The 27,759-nt window shown below is 46.2% G+C and overlaps 1 protein-coding gene across 1 annotated transcript in view; it reads right to left on the bottom strand.

The window, feature by feature from the left end:
- Positions 1-27,759, bottom strand: part of LOC115115443 (pleckstrin homology domain-containing family A member 5-like) — a 291,617-nt gene that overhangs the window by 34,867 nt on the left and 228,991 nt on the right. The window contains 10 exon segments of the mRNA XM_065022294.1: positions 173-253; positions 915-977; positions 4,718-4,807; positions 5,156-5,167; positions 5,476-5,529; positions 13,821-13,943; positions 17,367-17,450; positions 17,701-17,956; positions 18,200-18,469; positions 25,678-25,898. Of these exon segments, the coding sequence (XP_064878366.1) occupies positions 173-253; positions 915-977; positions 4,718-4,807; positions 5,156-5,167; positions 5,476-5,529; positions 13,821-13,943; positions 17,367-17,450; positions 17,701-17,956; positions 18,200-18,469; positions 25,678-25,898 (1,254 nt within the window).

The raw sequence follows: 27,759 nt of genomic DNA, 5'->3' as shown, positions 1-27,759 counted from the left end.
CCATGTGATTTTCCAGCACTTATGATAGGTGTCATGACATGTTGACAAAAATCGCCAAGTAGCGAAAGCTTTATGACAGCTACATATTGGGCCCACTTGTTGAATGCAGTACGTGGTGAATAGATAGTGCCAGACAGACAACAACATGGTGCACTGTAGACAGATCCTTTACCTTCTCTCTGTGTAGCTGCTGGAGCTTGTCCTCACGTATCCTCACAACCTTGTCCTGTTCACACAACCTGCTCAGCTTGGCCTAAGGAGACACATCATTATGGGTCATTAAATCAGATAGCCCAGGTTATCTTTCTAGAGATCAGATAGCACAGGTTATCTTTCTAGAGATCAGATAGCCCAGGTTATCTTTCTAGAGATCAGATAGCACAGGTTATCTTTCTAGAGATCAGATAGCAAAGGTTATCTTTCTAGAGATCAGATAGCCCAGGTTATCTTTCTAGAGATCAGATAGCCCAGGTTATCATTCTAGAGATCAGATAGCAAAGGTTATCTTTCTAGAGATCAGATAGCCCAGGTTATCTTTCTAGAGATCAGATAGCCCAGGTTATCGTTCTAGAGAAAACAACACTGGTTATATTTCTAGAGATCAGATAGCCCAAGTTATCTTTCTAGAGAAAACAACACAGGTTATCTTTCTAGAGATCAGATAGCCCAGGTTATCATTCTAGAGATCAGATAGCCCAAGTTATCTTTCTAGAGAAAACAACACTGGTTATATTTCTAGAGATCAGATAGCCCAAGTTATCATTCTAGAGAAAACAACACAGGTTATCTTTCTAGAGACAACGACCCAGGGGGAAGGTAAGAACACAGTGAACTATATAAAACTCCAGGTACCAGGTCTGTAGTAGTACAGCAGTACAGCAGTAGTATGGCGGATCAGGAAGTGTTGAACTTACATCGATGTCAACCTCCTCGGGGCTGCACATGTAGGCGTGTTCCCTGTGGTCCTCTGGGCTCATCTGTAGGAAGGACAGTTGTTAGACGGACATAAAGACACAAACACACATAGCCTATAGGTAGAATCAGATCTAATGCAGCTTCATGACAATGCTCTGTTACTGTCCTGTATGGACTACTGCACCTGTAGTGCTTGTATTACTACACCTAACAAACATATAAAACACAACATGTAAAGTGTTGGTCTCATGTTTAATGAGCTGGGGAAAAAAATGATTTTTTTTTTGAGAAATGTTCCATAAACACACAAAAAAACATTTCTTCCAAATTTTGTGCACAAATTTGTTTACACCCCTGTTACTGAGCATTTCTCCCTCGCCAAGATAATCCATCCACCTGACAGGTGTGGCATATCAAGAAGCTGACTAAACAGCATAAGCATTACACAGGTGCACCTTGTGCTTGGGACAATAAAAGGCCACTTTAAAATGTGCAGTTTTGTTACAACACTATGCCACCGATGTCTCAAGTTTTGAGGCAGTGTGCAATTGGTATGCTGACAGCAGGAATTTCTACCAGAGCTGTTGCCAGATCATTTCATGTTAGTTTCTCTACCATAAGCCGCATCCAACGGCGCTTTAGATCATTTGTCAGTACGTCCAACCGGCCTCCCAACCGCAGACCACGTGTTACCACGTCAGCCCATGACCTCCACATCCAGCTTCTTTCAATTCTAGAGACAATTGACTGATTTCTTTATATTAACTGAACTGCCTAGTTAAATAAAACGAAAAAAATTACAAAACTCTTTGAAATTGTTGCATGTTGCATTTATATTTTTTTTGTTCAGCATAAGTAATGTACATTATTATATTTCAACTGGTATCTTATGTCTGCCAGCAATAATAGCACCTTGTGGATAAATAAAGTTTATAAAATTGAACGGGTGCCAACAGGTTTGTCATTGGACCGTAGAAGTATATAAAAACATTCCATTCTTATTAACGATAAGAGTGACTCCAAAATGACACAATACATTATTTAACATTAATTTGGGATCAAAATAATGTGAAACACAACCAAAACAAACAACTAATGCATCCAACAGGTTTGTAGAGTCACACGTTTTATGTAGTCATTGTGTTCTAGGAATAAGGAACCAATTAGTACACTTTGGACTACTTTATTCATACAAATATTTAGGGGTGTCAATCAAAAAAATGTTAGTAGAAAATATCTTTCTCTGAGCTAATGTATTAGTATAAAGTGATGTAATTTCCATTTTTGGCTAGTATCTGTAGTCCAGGTCCCAGTGTTTGTCTAGTATCTGTGATCCAGGCCCCAGTGTTTGTCTAGTATCTGTAGTCCAGGTCCCAGTGTTTGTCTAGTATCTGTGGTCCAGGCCCCAGTGTTTGTCTAGTATCTGTGATCCAGGCCCCAGTGTTTATCTAGTATATGTGGTCCAGGCCCAGTGTTTATCTAGTATCTGTGGTCCAGGCCCCAGTGTTTGTCTAGTATCTGTGGTCCAGGCCCAGTGTTTGTCTAGTATCTGTGATCCAGGCCCCAGTGTTTATCTAGTATCTGTGGTCCAGGCCCCAGTGTTTGTTGTCTAGTATCTGTGAGGCCCCAGTGTTTGTCTAGTATCTGTGATCCAGGCCCCAGTGTTTATCTAGTATCTGTGGTCCAGGCCCAGTGTTTATCTAGTATCTGTGATCCAGGCCCTAGTGTTTATCTAGTATCTGTGGTCCAGGCCCAGTGTTTATCTAGTATCTGTGGTCCAGGCCCAGTGTTTATCTAGTATCTGTGATCCAGGCCCCAGTGTTTGTCTAGTATCTGTGGTCCAGGCCCAGTGTTTGTCTAGTATCTGTGATCCAGGCCCCAGTGTTTATCTAGTATCTGTGGTCCAGGCCCCAGTGTTTGTCTAGTATCTGTGATCCAGGCCCCAGTGTTTATCTAGTATCTGTGGTCCAGGCCCAGTGTGTGTCTAGTATCTGGGGTTCAGGCCCCAGTGTTTGTCTAGTATCTGTGGTCCAGGACCCAGTGTTTATCTAGTATCTGTGGTCCAGGCCCAGTGTTTATCTGGTATCTGTGGTCCAGGCCCCAGTGTTTGTCTAGTATCTGTGGTCCAGGCCCCAGTGTTTGTCTAGTATCTGTGGTCCAGGCCCCAGTGTTGTTATAAACAGGATTGGTTGACTTTTCCCCTTTCCTTTTAGCTCCTAGTAGAGTGAAGAGCCTCATCCTGAGTTTGGACTAAATAACAAGGGCAGTAAGAGGAAAGAGTTTGAGAGGTGTCCTGTCACTCTGCTAATTAGTGTCAATACTACCACATAAACGTCACAACCCATAATGCATTGTACTCAATTGCTTCTACCCCAATATAATTCTAAATAATTTCAACTGCATTGGATTCCATTCCGTACTCCCCCCCCCCCAAAAGAAAACGTAAGGGCCTTCCTTGCAGAATACATGAGCATATCAGTCAGTCCAGAAGAACATCAATCTGTCTCCCTCTCTCTTCCACACACACACACACCACAGTTTTCTGACACCAAAACAGCACAGAGAAATCACGTGGACCACGTGGTATGTTGGTGACATTCCACGCACGTAGCATGCAAAGCTTTCTGTAATCGCAGGGAGTTTTAGCACGGGAAGGGAGAGTCTTGTCTCTGACAGTCAGGTTGTGGTGGAGATGCAGCCGTCACCGTGGTGATATGCCAACAACGTATGAGGGACAGAGGGAGAGACAGCAGCACTTTTACACCTTCTGAGGTGGTCACAAAAGTGGCAGAGAAGGGATGTCATACCACACGTCCAACCATCATACAATCGCCACACAACAAACAAAAAACACAGCGTGAATTCATAGGCCACCTTACACTGTCGAGGGAGCAAGTAAGGTGAGGTCTAAAATGACAAAATGGTATCAGGCCTAGATATCTCAGCTCATGATATCAAAACAGAACCACGATGACTTGGTGATTTCAGATACTTCATTTTTCAAAGTGTGAAAATTCTCACTTCCCATACGAAGACTGGTGGAAACAGAGTTGTGCTGTTGGTCTATAACACTGGCAATACAAAGCTGTGTCACACCAATTACAGTCCCCGGGCAACACGATACTGTGTCACACTAAATATAGTCCCCGGGCAACTCAACACTGTGTCACACCAATTAGCGTCCCCCCAGCAGGGACAACACTGGCAACAACACTTTGTTACACCAATTAGAGTCCCCTAGCTAGTCAGTACTTAAAGAGGGTAGCAAATAAAAAAATGAATTTTGTACGAGGGTTCCAGAATTCACACTCTCCCCTTTAAGGACCCCTGCTTCAAAAACACAAGACTATAGTACTAACTTTACAAGTCAGGTTAGAAACGTCCTCTACTTATTAACAGGCTATAACAACTTCCCAACATCCAAGTCTCTTTGACTTTCGTAGATAGCAGAGAGTAAGGGAATATACATAAACCCAGCGCCACACACACACACACACACACACACACACGACAGTGAGGAGGGGTTAATTGGACAGTGAAACATACAGTACACATCATAAAGTGTTACTGTATATAAGCCATGCCTACATTGGTGGTATGACTTTCCAGCCAATAGAGGAGACAGTCAAGTAAAAGCTGAATGAATAACATGTTTTACAGTGACACTGCAGGAAAGAGTTATTGTGTATCGCCATGAGGGACTTGCAGGTTGCAAGACGGACCAACAACAACAACAACAACAACAACTGGGGATTAAAGAATGCAACGTTCAGCCGGCAGCGTTGGCTGGCCAAGACCTTACTCTGACGTGGTGCTGGTACAGCTGAGGCCTGGGGGCTGAGTTCTCTATCAACGTGTGAATCATCACGATTAAAGGCTGATTTTCCTTCACCTAGTAGTTTCAGTGTGGAGGAGAGGAGGAGGAGCAATACGGGAAGTGAGATTATAGCAGAGCAACACTCACTGACTGACAAATGATGCAGCTAGTTCTGCTTGTCTCTATATGACAGACCACACACACACACACACACACACACACACACACACACACACACACACACACACACACACACACACACACACACAAATATGACAAAATGAATAGAAACTAATAGATAATAGATTACAAATACACTGTATTCCAAAATGTCACACGCCATGGGAAATCCCCCGAAGACACACACAGGCTAGTTTTCACTGCATACTTTCAAACTTCAAAACATTTCAAAAGTGAACCTACATGAGACGACATCTTGAACGCAGCAAGGAAAAATCAGAACTTTTAGACAGGCATAAACATCCAGAAAAACACACAGACAAGACAGACAGCAAGGCTGAAAAGTGGCAGATAGATCAGTCCAATAGTAAAAGTGGCAGATAGATCAGTCCAATAGTAAAAGTGGCAGATAGATCAGTCCAATAGTAAAAGTGGCAGATAGATCAGTCCAATAGTAAAAGTGGCAGATAGATCAGTCCAATAGTAAAAGTGGCAGATAGATCAGTCCAATAGTAAAAGTGGCAGATAGATCAGTCCAATAGTAAAAGAGGGCGTTATCCCACCTGGTTGTCCAGATACATGAGGTTTCTTTGGAGATGATGAGACAGAATGTCGTTCTAGCGTCGGTCAGCAGTTCAGAGGAAAGAGAGAAGAGATAGGAATGAGAGAAGAGATAGGAACGAGAGAAGAGAAAGGAATGAGAGGAATGAGAGAAGAGATAGGAATGAGAGAAGAGATAGGAATGAGAGAAGAGAAAGGAATGAGAGAAGAGAAAGGAATGAGAGAAGAGATAGGAATGAGAGAAGAGATATGAATGAGAGGAATGAGAGAAGAGATAGGAATGAGAGAAGAGATAGGAATGAGAGAAGAGATAGGAATGAGAGAAGAGATAGGAATGAGAGAAGAGATAGGAACGAGAGAAGAGAAAGGAATGAGAAGAATGAGAGAAGAGATAGGAATGAGAGAAGAGATAGGAATGAGAGAAGAGAAAGGAATGAGAGAAGAGAAAGGAATGAGAGAAGAGATAGGAATGAGAGAAGAGATAGGAATGAGAGAATGAGAGAAGAGGATTTTGATTTGATTAGGATCCCCATTCGCAGACGCCAATGGCGACAACTAGTCTTACTGGGTTCCAACACATAATGAAAAAGACATTACAGACTTTACAATTTACATCCAGTACATGTAAAAACATGAACATGTAGTGTGTGTGTGTATCTATCAGTTCCACATACATGTCAGTACATACACACAACAAGTAGGTCACATTAGATAGAAGAGGAGAGGAGAGGAAAGAGAGAAGAGGAAAGAGAAGAGGAGAGCGAGAAGAGGAGAGAGAGAGAAGAGGAGAGAGAAGATGTGAGGAAAGAGAGAAGAGGATGGAAGAGAGGAAATAGAGAAGAGAGGAGAGAGAAAAGAGAGAGAGAAAAGGAGAGGAAAGAGAGAAAAGGAGAGAGAGAATGCAAGAGGAAAGAGAGAAGAGGAGAGAGAGAACAAAGTGAAAAGAGAGAAGAGGAGAGGAAAGAGAGAAGAGGAGAGAAGACGAGAGGAAAGAGAAGAGGAGAGAAGACGAGAGGAAAGAGAAGAGGAGAGAAGACGAGAGGAAAGAGAGAAGAGGAGAGGAGAGGAGAGAAGAGGAGAGGAGAGAGAGGAAAGAGAGAAGAGGAGAGAAGACGAGAGGAAAGAGAGAAGAGGAGAGTGATCGAGGCAAAGGAAGAGGAGAGAGAGGAGAGAAGAGGAGAGGAGAGAGAGGAAAGAGAGAAGAGGAGAGAAGAGGAAAGAGAGAGAGGAGAGAAGAGGAGAGGAGAGAAGAGGAAAGAGAGAAAAGGAGAGTGATCGAGGCAAAGGAAAGTTAGGCATTAGAAACAGGCAGACAGGCAGAAAGAGAGACATGCAAAAAGAGACAGGCAAAAATAGAGACAGGCAGAGAGAGGCAGAGAGGAAGACAGGCAGAAAGAGAAAGACAGGCAGACATCGAGACAGGCAGAGAGGGAGACAGGCAGAGAGGGAGACAGGCAGAGAGCGAGACAGGCAGAGAGCGAGACAGGCAGAGAGGGAAACCGGCAGAGAGGGAAACCGGCAGAGAGGGAGATTGGCAGAGAGCGAGACAGGCAGAGAGGGAGACTGGCAGAGAGGGAGACTGGCAGAGAGGGAGACAGGCAGACAGCGAGACAGGCAGAGAGCGAGACAGGCAGAGAGCGAGACAGGCAGAGAGGGAAACCGGCAGAGAGGGAGACAGGCAGAGAGGGAGACAGGCAGACAGCGAGACAGGCAGAGAGGGAGACAGGCAGAGAGCGAGACAGGCAGATAGGAAAACTGGCAGAGAGGGAGACCGGCAGAGAGGGAGACAAGCAGAGAGGGAGACAGGCAGACAGCAAGACAGGCAGACAGCGAGGCAGGCAGACAGCGAGGCAGGCAGACAGCGAGACAGTCAGGACAAGACAATGTAAGGTAAATATGTAAATTATAGATAGATGGATACAAGGACAAACTGTTGGAGATGAGAAGGGGAATGGGCGTAGATCAGGCATGAATTTACACCCGAGCCCAACCCATGGCCACAACGCTTAGGCCCTACCCTACCCAGGCCCAAATGCTTCTGTCAAATTTAAGGCCCGGCCCGGCCTTGCCCGAAACCAGAAATAACTTCCTCCCTTAGTAAATCCATTAGCTGATCCTCTCTGTCTGTCACTGGCTCCCTGTGCCTAGCTCACTCTGCATGCGCTCTGCTCATGGCAGCTCTGAATCTGTGAGCAACCATAGCAACGGCTTCGCAGTTAGCTACTTTTCAGCACCTTAAACAAAGACAACTCAACATGATTATTTTCTTTGAAATAATCTCTCCTGCGTTATATCTTTAGGTTGAAGCACTTCTGACACCATGTTATGATCTTAGTCAGATGTGACTGTACTGCAGCAGCAGAGCCCGAGCAAATGGCTCAGCTCCAAAATGCTACCCTAGTTATTGATGAGACTACAGACCCTACCCTACCCTAGTTATTGATGAGACTACAGACCCTACCGTACCCTAGTTATTGATGAGACAACAGACCCTACCGTACCCTAGTTATTGATGAGACAACAGACCCTACCCTACCCTAGTTATTGATGAGACTACAGACCCTACCGTACCCTAGTTATTGATGAGACAACAGACCCTACCGTACCCTAGTTATTGATGAGACTACAGACCCTATCGTACCCTAGTTATTGATGAGACAACAGACCCTACCCTACCCTAGTTATTGATGAGACAACAGACCCTACCCTACCCTAGTTATTGATGAGACAACAGACCCTACCCTACCCTAGTTATTGATGAGACAACAGACCCTACCGTACCCTAGTTATTGATGAGACAACAGACCCTACCGTACCCTAGTTATTGATGAGACAACAGACCCTACCCTACCCTAGTTATTGATGAGACAACAGACCCTACCCTACCCTAGTTATTGTTGAGACAACAGACCCTACCCTACCCTAGTTATTGATGAGACTACAGACCCTACCGTACCCTAGTTATTGATGAGACTACACACCCTACCCTAGTTATTGATGAGACTACAGACCCTACCGTACCCTAGTTATTGATGAGACTACAGACCCTACCCTAGTTATTGATGAGACTACAGACCCTACCGTACCCTAGTTAACGATGAGACTACAGACCCTACCCTACCCTAGTTATTGATGAGACAACAGACCCTACCCTACCCTAGTTATTGATGAGACTACAGACCCTACCCTACCCTAGTTAACGATGAGACTACAGACCCTACCCTACCCTAGTTATTGATGAGACAACAGACCCTACCCTACCCTAGTTATTGATGAGACTACAGACCCTACCGTACCCTAGTTATTGATGAGACAACAGACCCTACCGTACCCTAGTTATTGATGAGACAACAGACCCTACCCTACCCTAGTTATTGATGAGACAACAGACCCTACCCTACCCTAGTTATTGATGAGACAACAGACCCTACCAACAGCCCCTAGTTATTGATGAGACAACAGACCCTATCGCCCCTAGTTATTGATGAGACAACAGACCCTACCCTACCCTAGTTATTGATGAGACAACAGACCCTACCCTACCCTAGTTATTGATGAGACAACAGACCCTACCCTACCCTAGTTATTGATGAGACAACAGACCCTACCGTACCCTAGTTATTGATGAGACAACAGACCCTACCGTACCCTAGTTATTGATGAGACAACAGACCCTACCCTACCCAAGTTATTGATGAGACAACAGACCCTACCCTACCCTAGTTATTGATGAGACAACAGACCCTACCCTACCCTAGTTATTGATGAGACTACAGACCCTACCGTACCCTAGTTATTGATGAGACTACACACCCTACCCTAGTTATTGATGAGACTACAGACCCTACCGTACCCTAGTTATTGATGAGACTACAGACCCTACCCTAGTTATTGATGAGACTACAGACCCTACCGTACCCTAGTTAACGATGAGACTACAGACCCTACCCTACCCTAGTTATTGATGAGACAACAGACCCTACCCTACCCTAGTTATTGATGAGACTACAGACCCTACCGTACCCTAGTTAACGATGAGACTACAGACCCTACCCTACCCTAGTTATTGATGAGACAACAGACCCTACCCTACCCTAGTTATTGATGAGACTACACACCCTACCCTAGTTATTGATGAGACTACAGACCCTACCGTACCCTAGTTATTGATGAGACTACAGACCCTACCCTAGTTATTGATGAGACTACAGACCCTACCGCAACCCCTAGTTAACGATGAGACTACAGACCCTACCCTACCCTAGTTATTGATGAGACAACAGACCCTACCGTACCCTAGTTATTGATGAGACTACAGACCCTACCCTACCCTAGTTATTGATGAGACAACACACCCTACCCTACCCTAGTTATTGATGAGACTACAGACCCTACCGTACCCTAGTTATTGATGAGACAACAGACCCTACCGTACCCTAGTTATTGATGAGACAACAGACCCTACCGTACCCTAGGTATTGATGAGACTACAGACCCTACCCTAGTTATTGATGAGACAACAGACCCTACCGTACCCTAGTTATTGATGAGACAACAGACCCTACCGTACCCTAGTTATTGATGAGACAACAGATCCTACCGTACCCTAGTTATTGATGAGACAACAGACCCTACCCGGTCCTAGTTATTGATGAGACAACAGAATCTACCGTACCCTAGTCAATGATGAGACAACAGACCCTACCATACCCTAGTTATTGATGAGACAACAGACCCTACCCTAGTTATTGATGAGACAACAGACCCTACCGTACCCTAGTTATTGATGAGACAACAGGCATTATCCGGTCCTAGTTATCGATCAGACAATAGGCCCTACCCGGTCCTAGTTATCGATGAGACAACAGACCCTACCCGGTCCTAGTTATCAATGAGACAACAGACCCTACCCGGTCCTAGTTATCGATGAGACAACAGACCCTACCCGGTCCTAGTTATTGATGAGACAACAGGCCGTACCCGGTCCTAGTTATCGATGAGACAACAGGCCCTACCGTACCCTAGTTATCAATGAGACAACAGACCCTACCGTTCCCTAGTTATCAATGAGACAACAGACCCTACCGTACCCTAGTTATCAATGAGACAACAGGCCCTACCGTACCCTAGTTATCAATGAGACAACAGGCCCTACCGTACCCTAGTTATCAATGAGACAACAGACCCTACCGTACCCTAGTTATCAATGAGACAACAGACCCTACCGTACCCTAGTTATCAATGAGACAACAGGCCCTACCCGGTCCTAGTTATTGATGAGACAACAGGCCGTACCTGGTCCTAGTTATCGATGAGACAACAGACCCTACCCGGTCCTAGTTATTGATGAGACAACAGGCCCTACCGTTCCCTAGTTATCAATGAGACAACAGACCCTACCGTCCCTAGTTATCAATGAGACAACAGACCCTACCGTACCCTAGTTATCAATGAGACAACAGGCCCTACCCGGTCCTAGTTATTGATGAGACAACAGACCCTACCCGGTCCTAGTTATCGATGAGACAACAGACCCTACCCGGTCCTAGTTATCAATGAGACAACAAGCCCTACCCGGTCCTAACCCGGTCCTAGTTATCAATGAGACAACAGGCCGTACCCGGTCCTAGTTATCAATGAGACAACAGGCCCTACACGGTCCTAGTTATCAATGAGACAACAGGCCCTACCCGGTCCTAGTTATCGATGAGACAACAGACCCTATCCGGTCCTAGTTATCAATGAGACAACAGGCCCTACCCGGTCCTAGTTATCGATGAGACAACAGGCCCTACCCGGTCCTAGTTATCGATGAGGCAACAGACCCTACCCGGTCCTAGTTATCGATGAGGCAACAGACCCTACCCGGTCCTAGTTATCGATGAGACAACAGACCCTACCCGTTCCTAGTTATCGATGAGACAACAGGCCCTACCCGGTCCTAGTTATCAATGAGACAACAGACCCTACCGTACCCTAGTTATTGATGAGACAACAGGCCGTACCTGGTCCTAGTTATCGATGAGACAACAGACCCTACCTGGTCCTAGTTATCGATGAGACAACAGACCCTACCCGGTCATAACCCGGTCCTAGTTATCGATGAGACAACAGGCCGTACCCGGTCCTAGTTATCGATGAGACAACAGACCCTACCCGGTCCTAGTTATCGATGAGACAACAGACCCTACCCGGTCCTAGTTATTGATGAGACAACAGGCCGTACCCGGTCCTAGTTATCGATGAGACAACAGGCCCTACCGTACCCTAGTTATCAATGAGACAACAGACCCTACCGTACCCTAGTTATCAATGAGACAACAGGCCCTACCCGGTCCTAGTTATCGATGAGACAACAGACCCTACCCGGTCCTAGTTATTGATGAGACAACAGGCCCTACCCGGTCCTAGTTATCAATGAGACAACAGGCCCTACCCGGTCCTAGTTATCGATGAGACAACAGACCCTACCCGGTCCTAGTTATCAATGAGACAACAGACCCTACCCGGTCCTAGTTATCAATGAGACAACAGACCCTACCCGGTCCTAGTTATCAATGAGACAACAGGCCCTACCCGGTCCTAGTTATTGATGAGACAACAGGCCCTACCCGGTCCTAACCCGGTCCTAGTTATCCGGTCCTAGTTATCAATGAGACAACAGACCCTACCCGGTCCTAGTTATCGATGAGACAACAGACCCTACCCGGTCCTAGTTATCGATGAGACAACAGACCCTACCCGGTCCTAGTTATCGATGAGACAACAGACCCTACCCGGTCCTAGTTATCGATGAGACAACAGACCCTACCCGGTCCTAGTTATTGATGAGACAACAGACCCTACCCGGTCCTAGTTATCGATGAGACAACAGACCCTACCCGGTCCTAGTTATTGATGAGACAACAGACCCTACCCGGTCCTAGTTATTGATGAGACAACAGACCCTACCCGGTCCTAGTTATCGATGAGACAACAGACCCTACCCGGTCCTAGTTATTGATGAGACAACAGACCCTACCCGTTCCTAGTTATCGATGAGACAACAGACCCTACCCGGTCCTAGTTATCAATGAGACAACAGACCCTACCCGGTCCTAGTTATCAATGAGACAACAGACCCTACCCGGTCCTAGTTATCAATGAGACAACAGACCCTACCCGGTCCTAGTTATCAATGAGACAACAGACCCTACCCGGTCCTAGTTATCAATGAGACAACAGGCCCTACCCGGTCCTAGTTATTGATGAGACAACAGGCCCTACCCGGTCCTAACCCGGTCCTAGTTATCAATGAGACAACAGACCCTACCCGGTCCTAGTTATCGATGAGACAACAGACCCTACCCGGTCCTAGTTATCGATGAGACAACAGACCCTACCCGGTCCTAGTTATCGATGAGACAACAGACCCTCCTAGTTATCCAACAGACCCTACCCGGTCCTAGTTATTGATGAGACAACAGACCCTACCCGGTCCTAGTTATCGATGAGACAACAGACCCTACCCGGTCCTAGTTATTGATGAGACAACAGACCCTACCCGGTCCTAGTTATTGATGAGACAACAGACCCTACCCGGTCCTAGTTATCGATGAGACAACAGACCCTACCCGGTCCTAGTTATTGATGAGACAACAGACCCTACCCGTTCCTAGTTATCGATGAGACAACAGGCCCTACCCGGTCCTAGTTATTGATGAGACAACAGACCCTACCCGGTCCTAACCCAGTCCTAACCCGGTCCTAGCCCGGTCCTAACCCGGTCCTAGCCCGGTCCTAACCCGGTCCTAACCTGGTCCTAACCCGGCTCGGGTAGCAGAACTGTAGTGTAGATGGAGGACTGTGTGAATTCTATGAGGACTATGAATATGTCAGCAAACAATGAGTTTTAACATTATTCATGTAGCAGTGTTACTATTAAAGCCTTCAACACTTAAAAACCATTTCCTATTTCAAGTGTGGGTGCCCTACATCACTCAAATCCTCGCCTGACATCTAAAATGACCCAGCCAGTAAAGCCTGCTTAGCTTAGCTGTCCCACACATTAAGATCACCAAGTAGTTGGAGTTTCTCATTTTCCCCGGGGGCAACATCTGTTCAGTTTCTTTTTAGGAAGTCAGCTAGTACACCCACTGTGTGTCTCTGTCCTACTACAATAAACAACAAAGTCATCACCGAATATGTCAGCAACAATGATTCAAGGGTTAACAGTTTAAACAGAGACATGACCCCCCCCTCCCCCAAAAAAGAAAATGGTGAATGAAGTGGATGGAGGAGAGTTGAAGACGACGGCATGGCACACGACTAGAAGACAAGACACAGCAGCGACCTCAGTGGCCCTGACCTTTGGGTTGTGGCCACCATCGAGGTTTAGTTGCATAAGCTGTGCTACAGTGTGCTCCCGGACGCTGTTTAGGTCGGCCTGCTGCCGACGAAGCTTTATCAGCAGCAAGGTCAGCTCCTCAGGCTGCAGGGGGAAGGAAGGGTAGAGGGACAACCAGAGAGGAGGAGAGAGGAGGACAACTCAGAGGTACAGGAGACACAGCAAGGCAGGACCAGGGCAAGATGACAGGTAAAGGGGGCAGGGGGGGCAACAAGGAGCAGAGGAGAGGAAGGATAGGTCAGGGGTCAGGAGAGCATGGGACAAAGGGACACAGCGGAAGAGAGGAAGGGGGTATAGAGAAGGCAGAGGGAGAAGAGAACAGGTCAGAGAAACACGACAGACACACAGCAGGGAGGAGAGGAGGACAGACAGGAGGACAGGTTAGGACCACAGTATAGGCAGGAGACAGTAGGAGGACAGAAAGGAGGACAGACAGGAGGACAGGTTAGGACCACAGTATAGGCAGGAGACAGTAGGAGGACAGAAAGGAGGACAGACAGGAGGACAGGTTAGGACCACAGTATAGGCAGGAGACAGTAGGAGGACAGAAAGGAGGACAGACAGGAGGACAGGTTAGGACCACAGTATAGGCAGGAGACAGTAGGAGGACAGGTTAGGACCACAGTATAGGCAGGAGACAGTAGGAGGACAGGTTAGGACCACAGTATAGACAGGAGACAGTAGGAGGACAGAAAGGAGGACAGACATGAGGACAGGTTAGGACCACAGTATAGGCAGGAGACAGTAGGAGGACAGAAAGGAGGACAGACATGAGGACAGGTTAGGACCACAGTATAGGCAGGAGACAGTAGGAGGACAGGTTAGGACCACAGTATAGACAGGAGTCAGTAGGAGGACAGAAAGGAGGACAGACAGGAGGACAGGTTAGGACCACAGTATAGGCAGGAGGACAGACAGGAGGACAGGTTAGGACCACAGTATAGGCAGGAGACAGGAGGACAGGTTAGGACCACAGTATAGACAAGAGACAGGAGGACAGGTTAGGACCACAGTATAGGCAGGAGACAGGAGGACAGGTTAGGACCACAGTACAGACAGGAGACAGGAGGACAGGTTAGGACCACAGTATAGGCAGGAGACAGTAGGAGGACAGGTTAGGACCACAGTATAGGCAGGAGGACAGACAGGAGGACAGGTTAGGACCACAGTATAGGCAGGAGACAGGAGGACAGGTTAGGACCACAGTATAGACAAGAGATAGTAGGAGGACAGGTTAAGACCACAGTATAGACAGGAGACAGGAGGACAGGTTAAGACCACAGTATAGACAGGAGACAGGAGGACAGGTTAAGACCACAGTATAGACAAGAGATAGTAGGAGGACAGGTTAGGACCACAGTACAGACAGGAGGACAGACAGGGGGACAGGTTAAGACCACAGTATAGACAGGAGACAGTAGGAGGACAGGTTAGGACCACAGTATAGATAGGAGATAGTAGGAGGACAGGTTAGGACCACAGTATAGACAGGAGGACAGACAGGAGGACAGGTTAGGACCACAGTATAGACAGGAGGACAGGAGGACAGGTTAGGACCACAGTATAGACAGGAGACAGTAGGAGGACAGGTTAGGACCACAGTATAGACAGGAGACAGTAGGAGGACAGGTTAGGACCACAGTACAGACAGGAGACAGGAGGACAGGTTAAGACCACAGTATAGACAGGAGACAGTAGGAGGACAGGTTAGGACCACAGTATAGACAGGAGAGAGGAGGACAGGTTAAGACCACAGTATAGACAGGAGACAGGAGGACAGGTTAGGACCACAGTATAGACAGGAGGACAGGTTAGGACCACAGTATAGACAGGAGATAGTAGGAGGACAGGTTAGGACCACAGTATAGACAGGAGACAGTAGGAGGACAGGTTAGGACCACAGTACAGACAGGAGACAGGAGGACAGGTTAAGACCACAGTATAGACAGGAGGACAGACAGGAGGACAGGTTAAGACCACAGTACAGACAGGAGACAGGAGGACAGGTTAAGACCACAGTATAGACAGGAGGACAGACAGGAGGACAGGTTAGGACCACAGTACAGACAGGAGACAGGAGGACAGGTTAGGACCACAGTACAGACAGGAGGACAGACAGGAGGACAGGTTAAGACCACAGTACAGACAGGAGACAGGAGGACAGGTTAGGACCACAGTACAGACAGGAGGACAGACAGGAGGACAGGTTAGGACCACAGTATAGACAGGAGACAGTAGGAGGACAGGTTAAGACCACAGTATAGACAGGAGGACAGACAGGAGGACAGGTTAGGACCACAGTATAGACAGGAGGACAGACAGGAGGACAGGTTAAGACCACAGTATAGACAGGAGACAGTAGGAGGACAGGTTAGGACCACAGTACAGGCAGGAGACAGGAGGACAGGTTAGGACCACAGTATAGACAGGAGATAGTAGGAAGATAGGTTAGGACCACAGTATAGACAGGAGATAGTAGGAAGACAGGTTAGGACCACAGTATAGACAGGAGACAGTAGGAGGACAGGTTAGGACCACAGTATAGACAGGAGACAGTAGGAGGACAGGTTAGGACCACAGTACAGACAGGAGAGAGGAGGACAGGTTAGGACCACAGTACAGACAGGAGGACAGACAGGAGGACAGGTTAGGACCACAGTACAGACAGGAGACAGGAGGACACTGCACACCAGCAGAGTAGGTGTAGAGTACTGGATCCCTGTGAGCTGAATGGAAGGTCCCTGTCCCACTAAGTCACCATGTACCCAAAATGGCGTGGCTAAATTAATGACAGACAACCTTGGCTATGGCTCAGGGAGCTGTGAACAACAGGGCTGATGTAGCAAGTGTTAAGGGACTAAACTCACATTAAACCACACCACTTGGAACACTGATCTGAGTCCTGTCTAAACATGCCTCTACAGCAGTTCTCTTCTTGGAAGAGAAAGACAGGGGAGTGATTACAACAAACATGTATTGTCTTTGGAATTAGCCCTGTTAGACCAGAATGGAACACTAAACAGTCTTTTACTGGAATTCCAGGGTGGTATTAATAGCCTCGATTTAACAGAACCTGACAGTGTATCGAGGCCAAGGGCAGGGTACAGTAGGCCAGATCAGGGGAAGGAAGGAGGGGAGGGGGAGAGAGAGGTGGGGAGAAGGGGGAGAGAGAGAGGTGGGGAGAGGGGGGGGAGAGGGAACAAACCAGGATGGGAGAGAGAGGGGGAGGTGGGGAGAGGGGGAAAGAGAGAGGGTGGGAGGGGGAAAGAGAGAGTGAGGAGAGAGAGAGGGGGTGGGGAGGGGGAAAGAGAGAGAGAGGGGGAGAGAGAGAGGGGGGAGAGAGAGAGGGGAGGTGGGGAGAGGGGAGAAGAGGGAGAGAGAGAGGGGGAGAGACAGAGGGGGGAAGAGAGAGAGAGGGGGAGAGAGAGGGGGGGGAGAGAGAGATGGGGGAGGTGGGGAGAGGGGGAAAGAGAGAGAGGGAGGAGAGGGAAAGGGAGGTGGACTAACCGTTTTTCCTTGCAGAGACTGGGCAGTGATGGTCTGGACAGGGATCCCTGCTGGCATGGACCTCCTCTCAGGCGGGTAGGCATACTGTAGGACACAGAGAGATGATCCTGTTGGGAAAGCTGAGGAAGGTGTTTGTCTGCCATATTAAACAAGAGGTTCCTGTACTCCTTTCTAGAGAGTGAGCCGTGGGCCAAAAAAATAGATCTTTCTGGAAGCCTCTGGCCCGCAGACCCCACTTTGAGCGGCCCAGGAGTCTTGATTTGGTAATGCCCAACCACTGAAAACAAGGCACTACAAAATGTCTTCATGAGGATGTACGAGGATGTTGGACTACCTGGTTGAGATGTGGCGTCCTGTGTCTTCTGTCCATGGTAACATCCCCCCGGTATACAGGGAAGGCCACCTCAGACCTACTGGAGCTGGGGTTGTAGGAGAAGTGGAGGGGTGAGTGGCCCCCGTACATAGACAGGGACCCATGGGAGGGTGAGGGGGGGATGGAGTGGTGACCGTGACCCTGGTGCTCAGACAGGTTGATCATGGTCTTGGGGCTGGGCAGGGTCCCGTAGGGTCTGGGAGTGGACGACATGGGCCTGGTGAGGAGGAGGAAGATGGTTAGACCAGGGTTTAAATACTACCTGAAATATTGTCAAATACTTTAACTATGCATTGAGCTTACCTGTTGCAATCGACCAATAGAAACGTTTAAAAGTACAAATTCTACCCCAACTGGCACTCCCAAGCTGGATAAAGCAAAACTTCAAAATCAAATACCACAAATGGTGAAAATAAAACATAAAATGATGTACCACTTTCCAAATAGAACCCAGTCATACCGTGTGGGGGTATAGGCCTGCCTCTGCTGCCACTCATACAGCTGCCACATAGTGTCGTCCCTCATGGAGCGTCTCTTGTCTGCAGACGATAGCCCCAGGCCCAGCCCCATGGCCTGGTCATACACGGAGGGGGACATGCTGCAGATACTGTCCGGCCGGGCCATGCTGTTCCTGGGTAAGGTACGGTAGCCGGGGTCCCCGTAGTGGGGCATGGCTGGAGGGGCTCGGTGACTGGGCATGTTCCTGGGCAGTGTCTGGTACGACATGATGCTGAAGGATGGAGAGAAAGAAAAAGGAGGTTTAAATATGTCATCAAAACAACATAGAAATACACAGGAAATAGAGAATATTGGTTTGGGCTGTAGGTTCATTTCAACGAGCATAGAGGAGGGGCAGGGTAGCCTAGTGGTTAGAGTGGTGGACTAGTAAACGGAAGGTTTGGAATATTGGTTTGGGCTGTAGGTTCATTTCAACGAACATAGAGGATGATGGAAAACGTATCTCTGGAGGGAAACATTATGAAGAGTTACACACTTCCTTTACATGTTCTTCTGCAAACCTCTGTCTCTGTCAAACTCATTATGAGCGAGCTTACAGCAAGAGGCATTGATCGGGGGGGTTAATCCTACAGACTGCCCACATCACAGTCAAGACACCAAATAGCAGTGGTGTGGGGGAGGGGGGGTGTTAATCTAACAGACTGCCCACATCACAGTCAGACACCAAATAGCAGTGGTGGGGGGGTGTGACTGGTCAGACACCAAATAGCAGTGGTGGGGGGGCGGTGTTAATCTAACAGACTGCCCACATCACAGTCAGACACCAAATAGCAGTGGTGGGGGGGGCAGACTGCCCACATCACAGTCAGACACCAAATAGCAGTGGTGGGGGGGTGTTAATCTAACAGACTGCCCACATCACAAGACACCAAATAGCAGGGGGCGGTGTTAATCTAACAGACTGCCCACATCACAGTCAGACACCAAATAGCAGGGGGGCGGTGTTAATCTAACAGACTGCCCACATCACAGTCAGACACCAAATAGCAGTGGTGTGGGGGGGTGTTAATCTAACAGACTGCCCACATCACAGTCAGACACCAAATAGCAGTGGTGTGGGGGGGGGGGGTGTTAATCTAACAGACTGCCCACATCACAGTCAGACACCAAATGGCAGTGAAGTTCTTTTCCTGGAGGGTAACACAGTCGGTTATAGACCCATTTTCCAAGCTGAACTTCAGATGATATTTTTAGCTTGACCTCGTGGTGAGAGAGTTCATTAGATGCTGTGACCCATTAGCCTGTTAACGTGAATACTTCAACAGCTGCCAGAACCCATGTATGCGTGTAACAGATATGATTAAACACATCACGGTGTGTGAAATGGTTGAATGAGAACCACGTGTGTCTCTTTGTGCTTCTCTCTCTCTCTCTCTCTCTCGCACACACTCACATGCTTGACAGAAGAGAGAGAGAAGCAACAGCGCTTTAGGCAAAATCTGATTATTCCACCAACAATGCTGTGATTCTGAACAGCTCCACATACCCAGTAGCATCAGAGTCAGTGCAGATAGAGCCAGACAGAGAGCAGACTACTAACTTCACTTACAGAATAACAGACTGTAGACAACAACTGAACACAGAGGAAATTGAAACATCATCCGAGACGACATTTGTATAACGCGACTACCATGTTGGAGAGGGGTGTGGTGGAGCAGGGAGGACATTTGTATAACGCGACTACCATGTTGGAGAGGGGTGTGGTGGAGCAGGGAGGACATTTGTATAACGTGACTACCATGTTGGAGAGGGGTGTGGTGGAGCAGGGAGGACATTTGTATGGACTACCATGTTGGAGAGGGGTGTGGTGGAGCAGGAGGACATTTGTATAACGGACTACCATGTTGGAGAGGGGTGTGGTGGAGCAGGGAGGACATTTGTACTACCATGTTGGAGAGGGGTGTGGTGGAGCAGGGAGGACATTTGTATAACATTTGTTGGAGAGGGTGTAAGCAGGGAGGACATTTGATAACGCGACTACCATGTTGGAGAGGGGTGGTGGAGCAGGGAGGACATTTGTATAACGTGACTACCATGTTGGAGAGGGTGTGGTGGAGCAGGGAGGACATTTGTATAACGACTACCATGTTGGAGAGGGGTGTTGGAGAGGGAGTTTGTGTGGTTGGAGAGGGGTGTGGTGGAGCAGGGAGGACATTTGTATAACGTGACTACCATGTTGGAGAGGGGTGTGGTGGAGCAGGGAGGACATTTGTATAACGCGACTACCATGTTGGAGAGGGGTGTGGTGGAGCAGGGAGGACATTTGTATAACGTGACTACCATGTTGGAGAGGGGTGTGGTGGAGCAGGGAGGACATTTGTATAACGTGACTACCATGTTGGAGAGGGGTGTGGTGGAGCAGGGAGGACATTTGTATGGCGACTACCATGTTGGAGAGAGGGGTGTGGTGGAGCAGGGAGGACATTTGTATAACGCACTACCATGTTGGAGAGGGGTGTGGTGGAACAGGAGGACATTTGTATAACGCGACTACCATGTTGGAGAGGGGTGTGGTGGAGGGAGGACATTTGGAGGACATTTGGAGAGGGTGTGGTGGAACAGGGAGGACATTTGTATAACGCGACTACCATGTTGGAGAGGGGTGTGGTGGAACAGGGAGGACATTTGTATAACGCGACTACCATGTTGGAGAGGGGTGTGGTGGAGCAGGGAGGACATTTGTATAACGCGACTACCATGTTGGAGAGGGGTGTGGTGGAACAGGGAGGACATTTGTATAACGCGACTACCATGTTGGAGAGGGGTGTGGTGGAGCAGGAAGGACATTTGTATAACGCGACTACCATGTTGGAGAGGGGTGTGGTGGAGCAGGGAGGACATTTGTATAACGCGACTACCATGTTGGAGAGGGTGAGGACATTTGTAAACATGTTGGAGAGGGTGTGGTGGAGTATAACGACTACCATGTTGGAGAGGGGTGTGGTGGAGCAGGAAGGACATTTGTATAACGCGACTACCATGTTGGAGAGGGGTGTGGTGGAGCAGGGAGGACATTTTATGACCAATAATGATAAACATAGTGTTTTAGCTGGTTGAAAACAACAAGGGGGGAGAAAAAAAAGGAAAAAAAAGAGGAATTCAGTCTGTTTTTTCTTCAATTTGGTGCCCAATGAACACAACCCTGATGCCTGATGAGCAGTCTGTTAGCCGGTCCACGTCTCGTTTCTCTGTACTGCCTTTGTTTACCTCAGCAGCTCTGTGGTTTTACTGCATCCATTCATGTCTTCACTGGTTCTGTTGGGCTTGGAGGAAGCTATGTTTACTGATTTTGGCAACACAACACATAGATGAAATACACGATGAACTCACGATTGCAGACGGGCAGATTTCAACTGCTGCAGGGTCTCAGGATTACAGTAGTTACACCAAGTATGTAGCCTGTGTACACTGTTTGTGGCATTAGAAGTGAAGCTATATGAGCAAGAGTTGCCAATGAGGTTTGAGCTTTCTCAAAATTAAATTGAAGTGTTTTGGAAAAATATAAAAGTTGCATCAGAAAATGATAAGAGTCTTATGCTGTTGAAATGTGCTTAAGGCACTCTGTACGGTAGCAGGTTAATGATGAGAGAGAAATAGGACATGTACAGTAGGTACATGATGAGAGAGAAATAGGACAGGCACAGTAGCAGGTTAATGATGAGAGAGAGAGAAACAGGACAGGCACAGTAGCAGGTTAATGATGAGAGAGAGAGAAACAGGACAGGTATGGTAGGACAGGTATGGTAGCAGGTTAACGATGAGAGTGAGAGAAACAGGACAGGTACTGTAGCAGGTTAACGATGAGAGAGAAACAGGACAGGTACAGTAGCAGGTTAATGATGAGAGAGAGAAACAGGACAGGTATGGTAGCAGGTTAACGATGAGAGAGAGAGAAACAGGACAGGTACTGTAGCAGGTTAACGATGAGAGAGAGAAACAGGACAGGTACAGTAGCAGGTTAACGATGAGAGAGAAACAGGACAGGTACAGTAGCAGGTTAATGATGAGAGAAAGAAACAGGACAGGTATGGTAGCAGGTTAATGATGAGAGAGAGAGAAATAGGACAGGTACGGTAGCAGGTTAATGATGAGAGAGAAATAGGACAGGCACAGTAGCAGGTTAATGATGAGAGAGAGAGAAACAGGACAGGTACGGTAGCAGGTTAATGATGAGAGAGAAATAGGACAGGCACAGTAGCAGGTTAATGATGAGAGAGAGAGAAACAGGACAGGTATGGTAGCAGGTTAATGATGAGAGAAAGAAACAGGACAGGTATGGTAGCAGGTTAACGATGAGAGAGAGAGAAACAGGACAGGTACGGTAGCAGGTTAATGATGAGAGAATGAAACAGGACAGGTATGGTAGCAGGTTAACGATGAGAGAGAGAGAAACAGGACAGGCACAGTAGCAGGTTAATGATGAGAGAAACAGGACAAGTACAGTAGCAGGTTAACGATGAGAGAGAGAAACAGGACAGGTACAGTAGCAGGTTAACGATGAGAGAGAGAAACAGGACAGGTACAGTAGCAGGTTAACGATGAGAGAGAAACAGGACAGGTACAGTAGCAGGTTAACGATGAGAGAGAGAAACAGGACAGGTACAGTAGCAGGTTAACGATGAGAGAGAGAGAGAAACAGGACAGGTACAGTAGCAGGTTAACGATGAGAGAGAGAAACAGGACAGGTACAGTAGCAGGTTAACGATGAGAGAGAGAAACAGGACAGGTACAGTAGCAGGTTAACGATGAGAGAGAGAAACAGGACAGGTATGGTAGCAGGTTAACGATGAGAGAGAGAAACAGGACAGGTACAGTAGCAGGTTATGATGACAAAGAGAAACAGGATCCCGGCTGACTGGCTTTAAACACACACACACACACACACCCCTGCGGACTATCTATAGATGCTGCGGTGTGATTCATCATTTCTAACAATGGGTCAAGACAAGTTCACTCCCCTCTCTCCCTCTCCTGTCAGAGGATGCAGGCTAACAGAAGAAGAATACATTATTGATCTAATACAATACATCACTGACTCAGAGCAGACTCTAATACAATACATCACTGACTCAGAGCAGACTAATACAATACATCACTGACTCAGAGCAGACTAATACAATACATCACTGACTCAGAGCAGACTCTAATACAATACATCACTGGACTCAGAGCTGACTCTAATACAATACATCACTGACTCAGAGCAGACTAATACAATACATCACTTACTCAGAGCAGACTCTAATACAATACATCACTGACTCAGAGCAGACTAATACAATACATCACTGACTCAGAGCAGACTAATACAATACATCACTGACTCAGAGCAGACTCTAATACAATACATCACAGGACTCAGAGCAGACTAATACAATACATCACTGACTCAGAGCAGACTCTAATACAATACATCACTGACTCAGAGCAGACTAATACAATACATCACTGACTCAGAGCAGACTAATACAATACATCACTGGACTCAGAGCAGACTCTAATACAATACATCACTGGACTCAGAGCAGACTCTAATACAATACATCACTGACTCAGAGCAGACTAATACAATACATCACTGACTCAGAGCAGACTCTAATACAATACATCACTACCTCAGAGCAGACTCTAATACAATACATCACTGGAGTGAGAGCAGACTCTAATACAATACATCACTGACTCAGAGCAGACTCTAATACAATACATCACTGACTCAGAGCAGACTCTAATACAATACATCACTGGACTCAGAGCTGACTCTAATACAATACATCACTGACTCAGAGCAGACTAATACAATACATCACTTACTCAGAGCAGACTCTAATACAATACATCACTGACTCAGAGCAGACTAATACAATACATCACTGACTCAGAGCAGACTAATACAATACATCACTGACTCAGAGCAGACTCTAATACAATACATCACAGGACTCAGAGCAGACTAATACAATACATCACTGACTCAGAGCAGACTCTAATACAATACATCACTGACTCAGAGCAGACTAATACAATACATCACTGACTCAGAGCAGACTAATACAATACATCACTGGACTCAGAGCAGACTCTAATACAATACATCACTGGACTCAGAGCAGACTCTAATACAATATATCACTGACTCAGAGCAGACTAATACAATACATCACTGACTCAGAGCAGACTCTAATACAATACATCACTACCTCAGAGCAGACTCTAATACAATACATCACTGGAGTGAGAGCAGACTAATACAATACATCACTGGACTCAGAGCAGACTCTAATACAATACATCACTGGACTCAGAGCAGACTCTAATACAATACATCACTGACTCAGAGCAGACTAATACAATACATCACTGACTCAGAGCAGACTCTAATACAATACATCACTACCTCAGAGCAGACTCTAATACAATACATCACTGGAGTGAGAGCAGACTCTAATACAATACATCACTGACTCAGAGCAGACTCTAATACAATACATCACTGACTCAGAGCAGACTCTAATACAATACATCACTGACTCAGAGCAGACTCTAATACAATACATCACTGACTCAGAGCAGACTAATACAATACATCACTGACTCAGAGCAGACTAATACAATACATCACTGACTCAGAGCAGACTCTAATACAATACATCACTGACTCAGAGCAGACTAATACAATACATCACTGACTCAGAGCAGACTCTAATACAATACATCACTGACTCAGAGCAGACTCTAATACAATACATCACTGACTCAGAGCAGACTCTAATACAATACATCACAGGACTCAGAGCAGACTCTAATACAATACATCACTGACTCAGAGCAGACTAATACAATACATCACTGACTCAGAGCAGACTAATACAATACATCACTGACTCAGAGCAGACTCTAATACAATACATCACTGACTCAGAGCAGACTCTAATACAATACATCACTGGACTCAGAGCAGACTCTAATACAATACATCACTGGACTCAGAGCAGACTAATACAATACATCACTGACTCAGAGCAGACTAATACAATACATCACTGGGCTCAGAGCAGACTAATACAATACATCACTGACTCAGAGCAGACTCTAATACAATACATCACTGACTCAGAGCAGACTCTAATACAATACATCACTGGGCTCAGAGCAGACTCTAATACAATACATCACTGACTCAGAGCAGACTAATACAATACATCACTGGGCTCAGAGCAGACTAATACAATACATCACTGGGCTCAGAGCTGACTCTAATACAATACATCACTGACTGTGTATGGGATAAGAAAAGTCTCTAATCTTTCTGTCTCTAATATTTTGTTCCATCTAGGGAAAGAGTCAATATTTCACTATCTGGCAAGTCCAAAAATGTCAAACCCACCCACCCACTCCCCCTCACACATCCACACCCACCTGTGTGTGTCATCATCCTGGTTGCGTACTCTCTGTGTGCGGACCCACTGTTCCAGCTGCTGCATGGAGTTGGTCCTGGTCAGGGTCCTGGGTTCAGGTTCCCCATGGGGGTACTGGGGGGTAGGGGTGGTGGGGGTCATGCTGCCCTGGATAGAGGGGGTCCGATGGAGCTGGGGGTTGGTCATCATCTCCCCTGGGCTCTGGTCCCCAGCACCGTTCACCTAAAAGTGCAACGATGACATTTTTAACTTTCATCAAATGGCAGAATGACAACAGTCTCTTCCGGAATAACTGGTGTTTGCAATAGAAGACTACAGCTCCAATGTACAATTAACAGAGTCGCCACTGGTAATGGTACATATACTGTATATTACCATATGGTATACAGCACCTTCCATTTTGTTATGTTACAGTTTGAATTTAAAATGTATTACAGTTACATTTTGTGTCACAATAGTGGAATTATGTTCATTGACATTTTTACAAATTAATAAAATGTCACCTTAGATATCTCTGTTTTCTATATATTTCGGTTAGGTCAGGGTGTGACTAGGGTGGGTCTAGGGTTGTTGTACATGTATGTCTAGGGGTTTTGTAATTCTATGTTGGCCTGATATGGTTCCCAATCAGAGACAGCTGTTTATCGTTGTCTCTGATTGGGTATCATATTTAAGCAGCCCTGTTGCCCACTTTCTGTTATGGGATCTTGTCTATGTGTCGTTGCCTGTCAGCACTCGTTTGTATAGCTTCACGTTTTGTTTTTTTGTTCAGTGTTCATTCAGTTAAATAAAATAATGTACGCCTTGGTCTCCTTCATACGACGAGCGTAACTTCAAAAATGAAAAGCTGAAATGTCTTGAGTCAACAAGTATTCAACCCCTTGGTTATGGCAAGCCTAAATAAGTTCAGAAGTTAAAATGTGCTTAACAAGTCACATGATAAGTTTCATGGACTCACTTTGTGTGCAATATTAGTGTTTAACATGACTCACAAAGAAGGGCACCTATTTGTAGATGGGTAAAAATTATTAATTACACTTCAGATGGTGTATCAGTACATCCAGTCACTACAAAGATACAAGCGTCCTTCTTAACTCAGTTGCCGGAGAGGAAGTAAACCGCTCAAGGATTTCACCATGAGGCCAATGGTGACTTTAAAACAGGTACATAGTTTAATGGCTGTGATAAAATAAATCTGAGGATGGATCAACAGCATTGTAGTTAGTCCACAAAACTATCCTAATTGACACTGAAAAGTACAGAATAAAAATATTCCAAAACATGCATCCTGTTTGGACAAGGCACTAAAGAAAAACTGCAGAACATTTGGCCAAAAAATTTAATTGATGTGAAATCCAACACATCACTGAGTACAACTCTTCATATTTTCAAGCGTGGTGGTGACTGCATCATGTTATGGGTATGCTTGTCATCGGCAAGGACTAAGGAGTTTTTTAGAGATAAAAAGAAACGGAATAGAATTAAGCACAGGCAAAATCCTGGCGAAAAACCTGGTTCAGTCTGCAATCCAACAGACACTGGGAGATAAAATCACCTTTCAGCAGGACAATAACCTAAAACTTAAGCCAAATATACACGGGAGGTGCTTACCAATACGACATTGTATGTTCCTGAGTGGCTAGTTACATTTTTGACTTATAAATCTATGGCAAGACTTGAAAATGGCCGTCTAGCAATGATCAACAACCAACTTGACGGAGCTTGGAGAATAAAAAAAAAAAAAGTGCAAATATTGTATAATCCAAGTGTGGAAAGCTCTTAGAGGTTTACCCAGAAAGACTCACATCTGTAATCACTGTCAAAGGTGATTCTAACATGTATTGACTAGGGGTGTGAATACTTATGTAAATGAGATACTGTATTTCTGTTTTTCATTTTCAATAAATTAGCAAAAAGTTGTTATGGGGGTATTGTGATGTCATTATGGGGTATTGTGATGTCATTATGGGGTATTGTGATGTCATTATGGGGTATTGTGTGTTGATGGGTGAGAGAAGAAAAGCAATTGAATCCCTTTTGAATTCAAGCTGCAACTCAACAAATTGTTGAATAAATCAAAGGG

The sequence above is a fragment of the Oncorhynchus nerka genome, linkage group LG9a (genome assembly GCF_034236695.1).
Source record: "Oncorhynchus nerka isolate Pitt River linkage group LG9a, Oner_Uvic_2.0, whole genome shotgun sequence".
Classification (NCBI taxonomy): Eukaryota; Metazoa; Chordata; class Actinopteri; order Salmoniformes; family Salmonidae; genus Oncorhynchus; species Oncorhynchus nerka.
The sequence above is the reverse complement of the archived record's forward strand: the minus strand, read 5'-3'. Positions and strand labels throughout refer to the sequence as shown.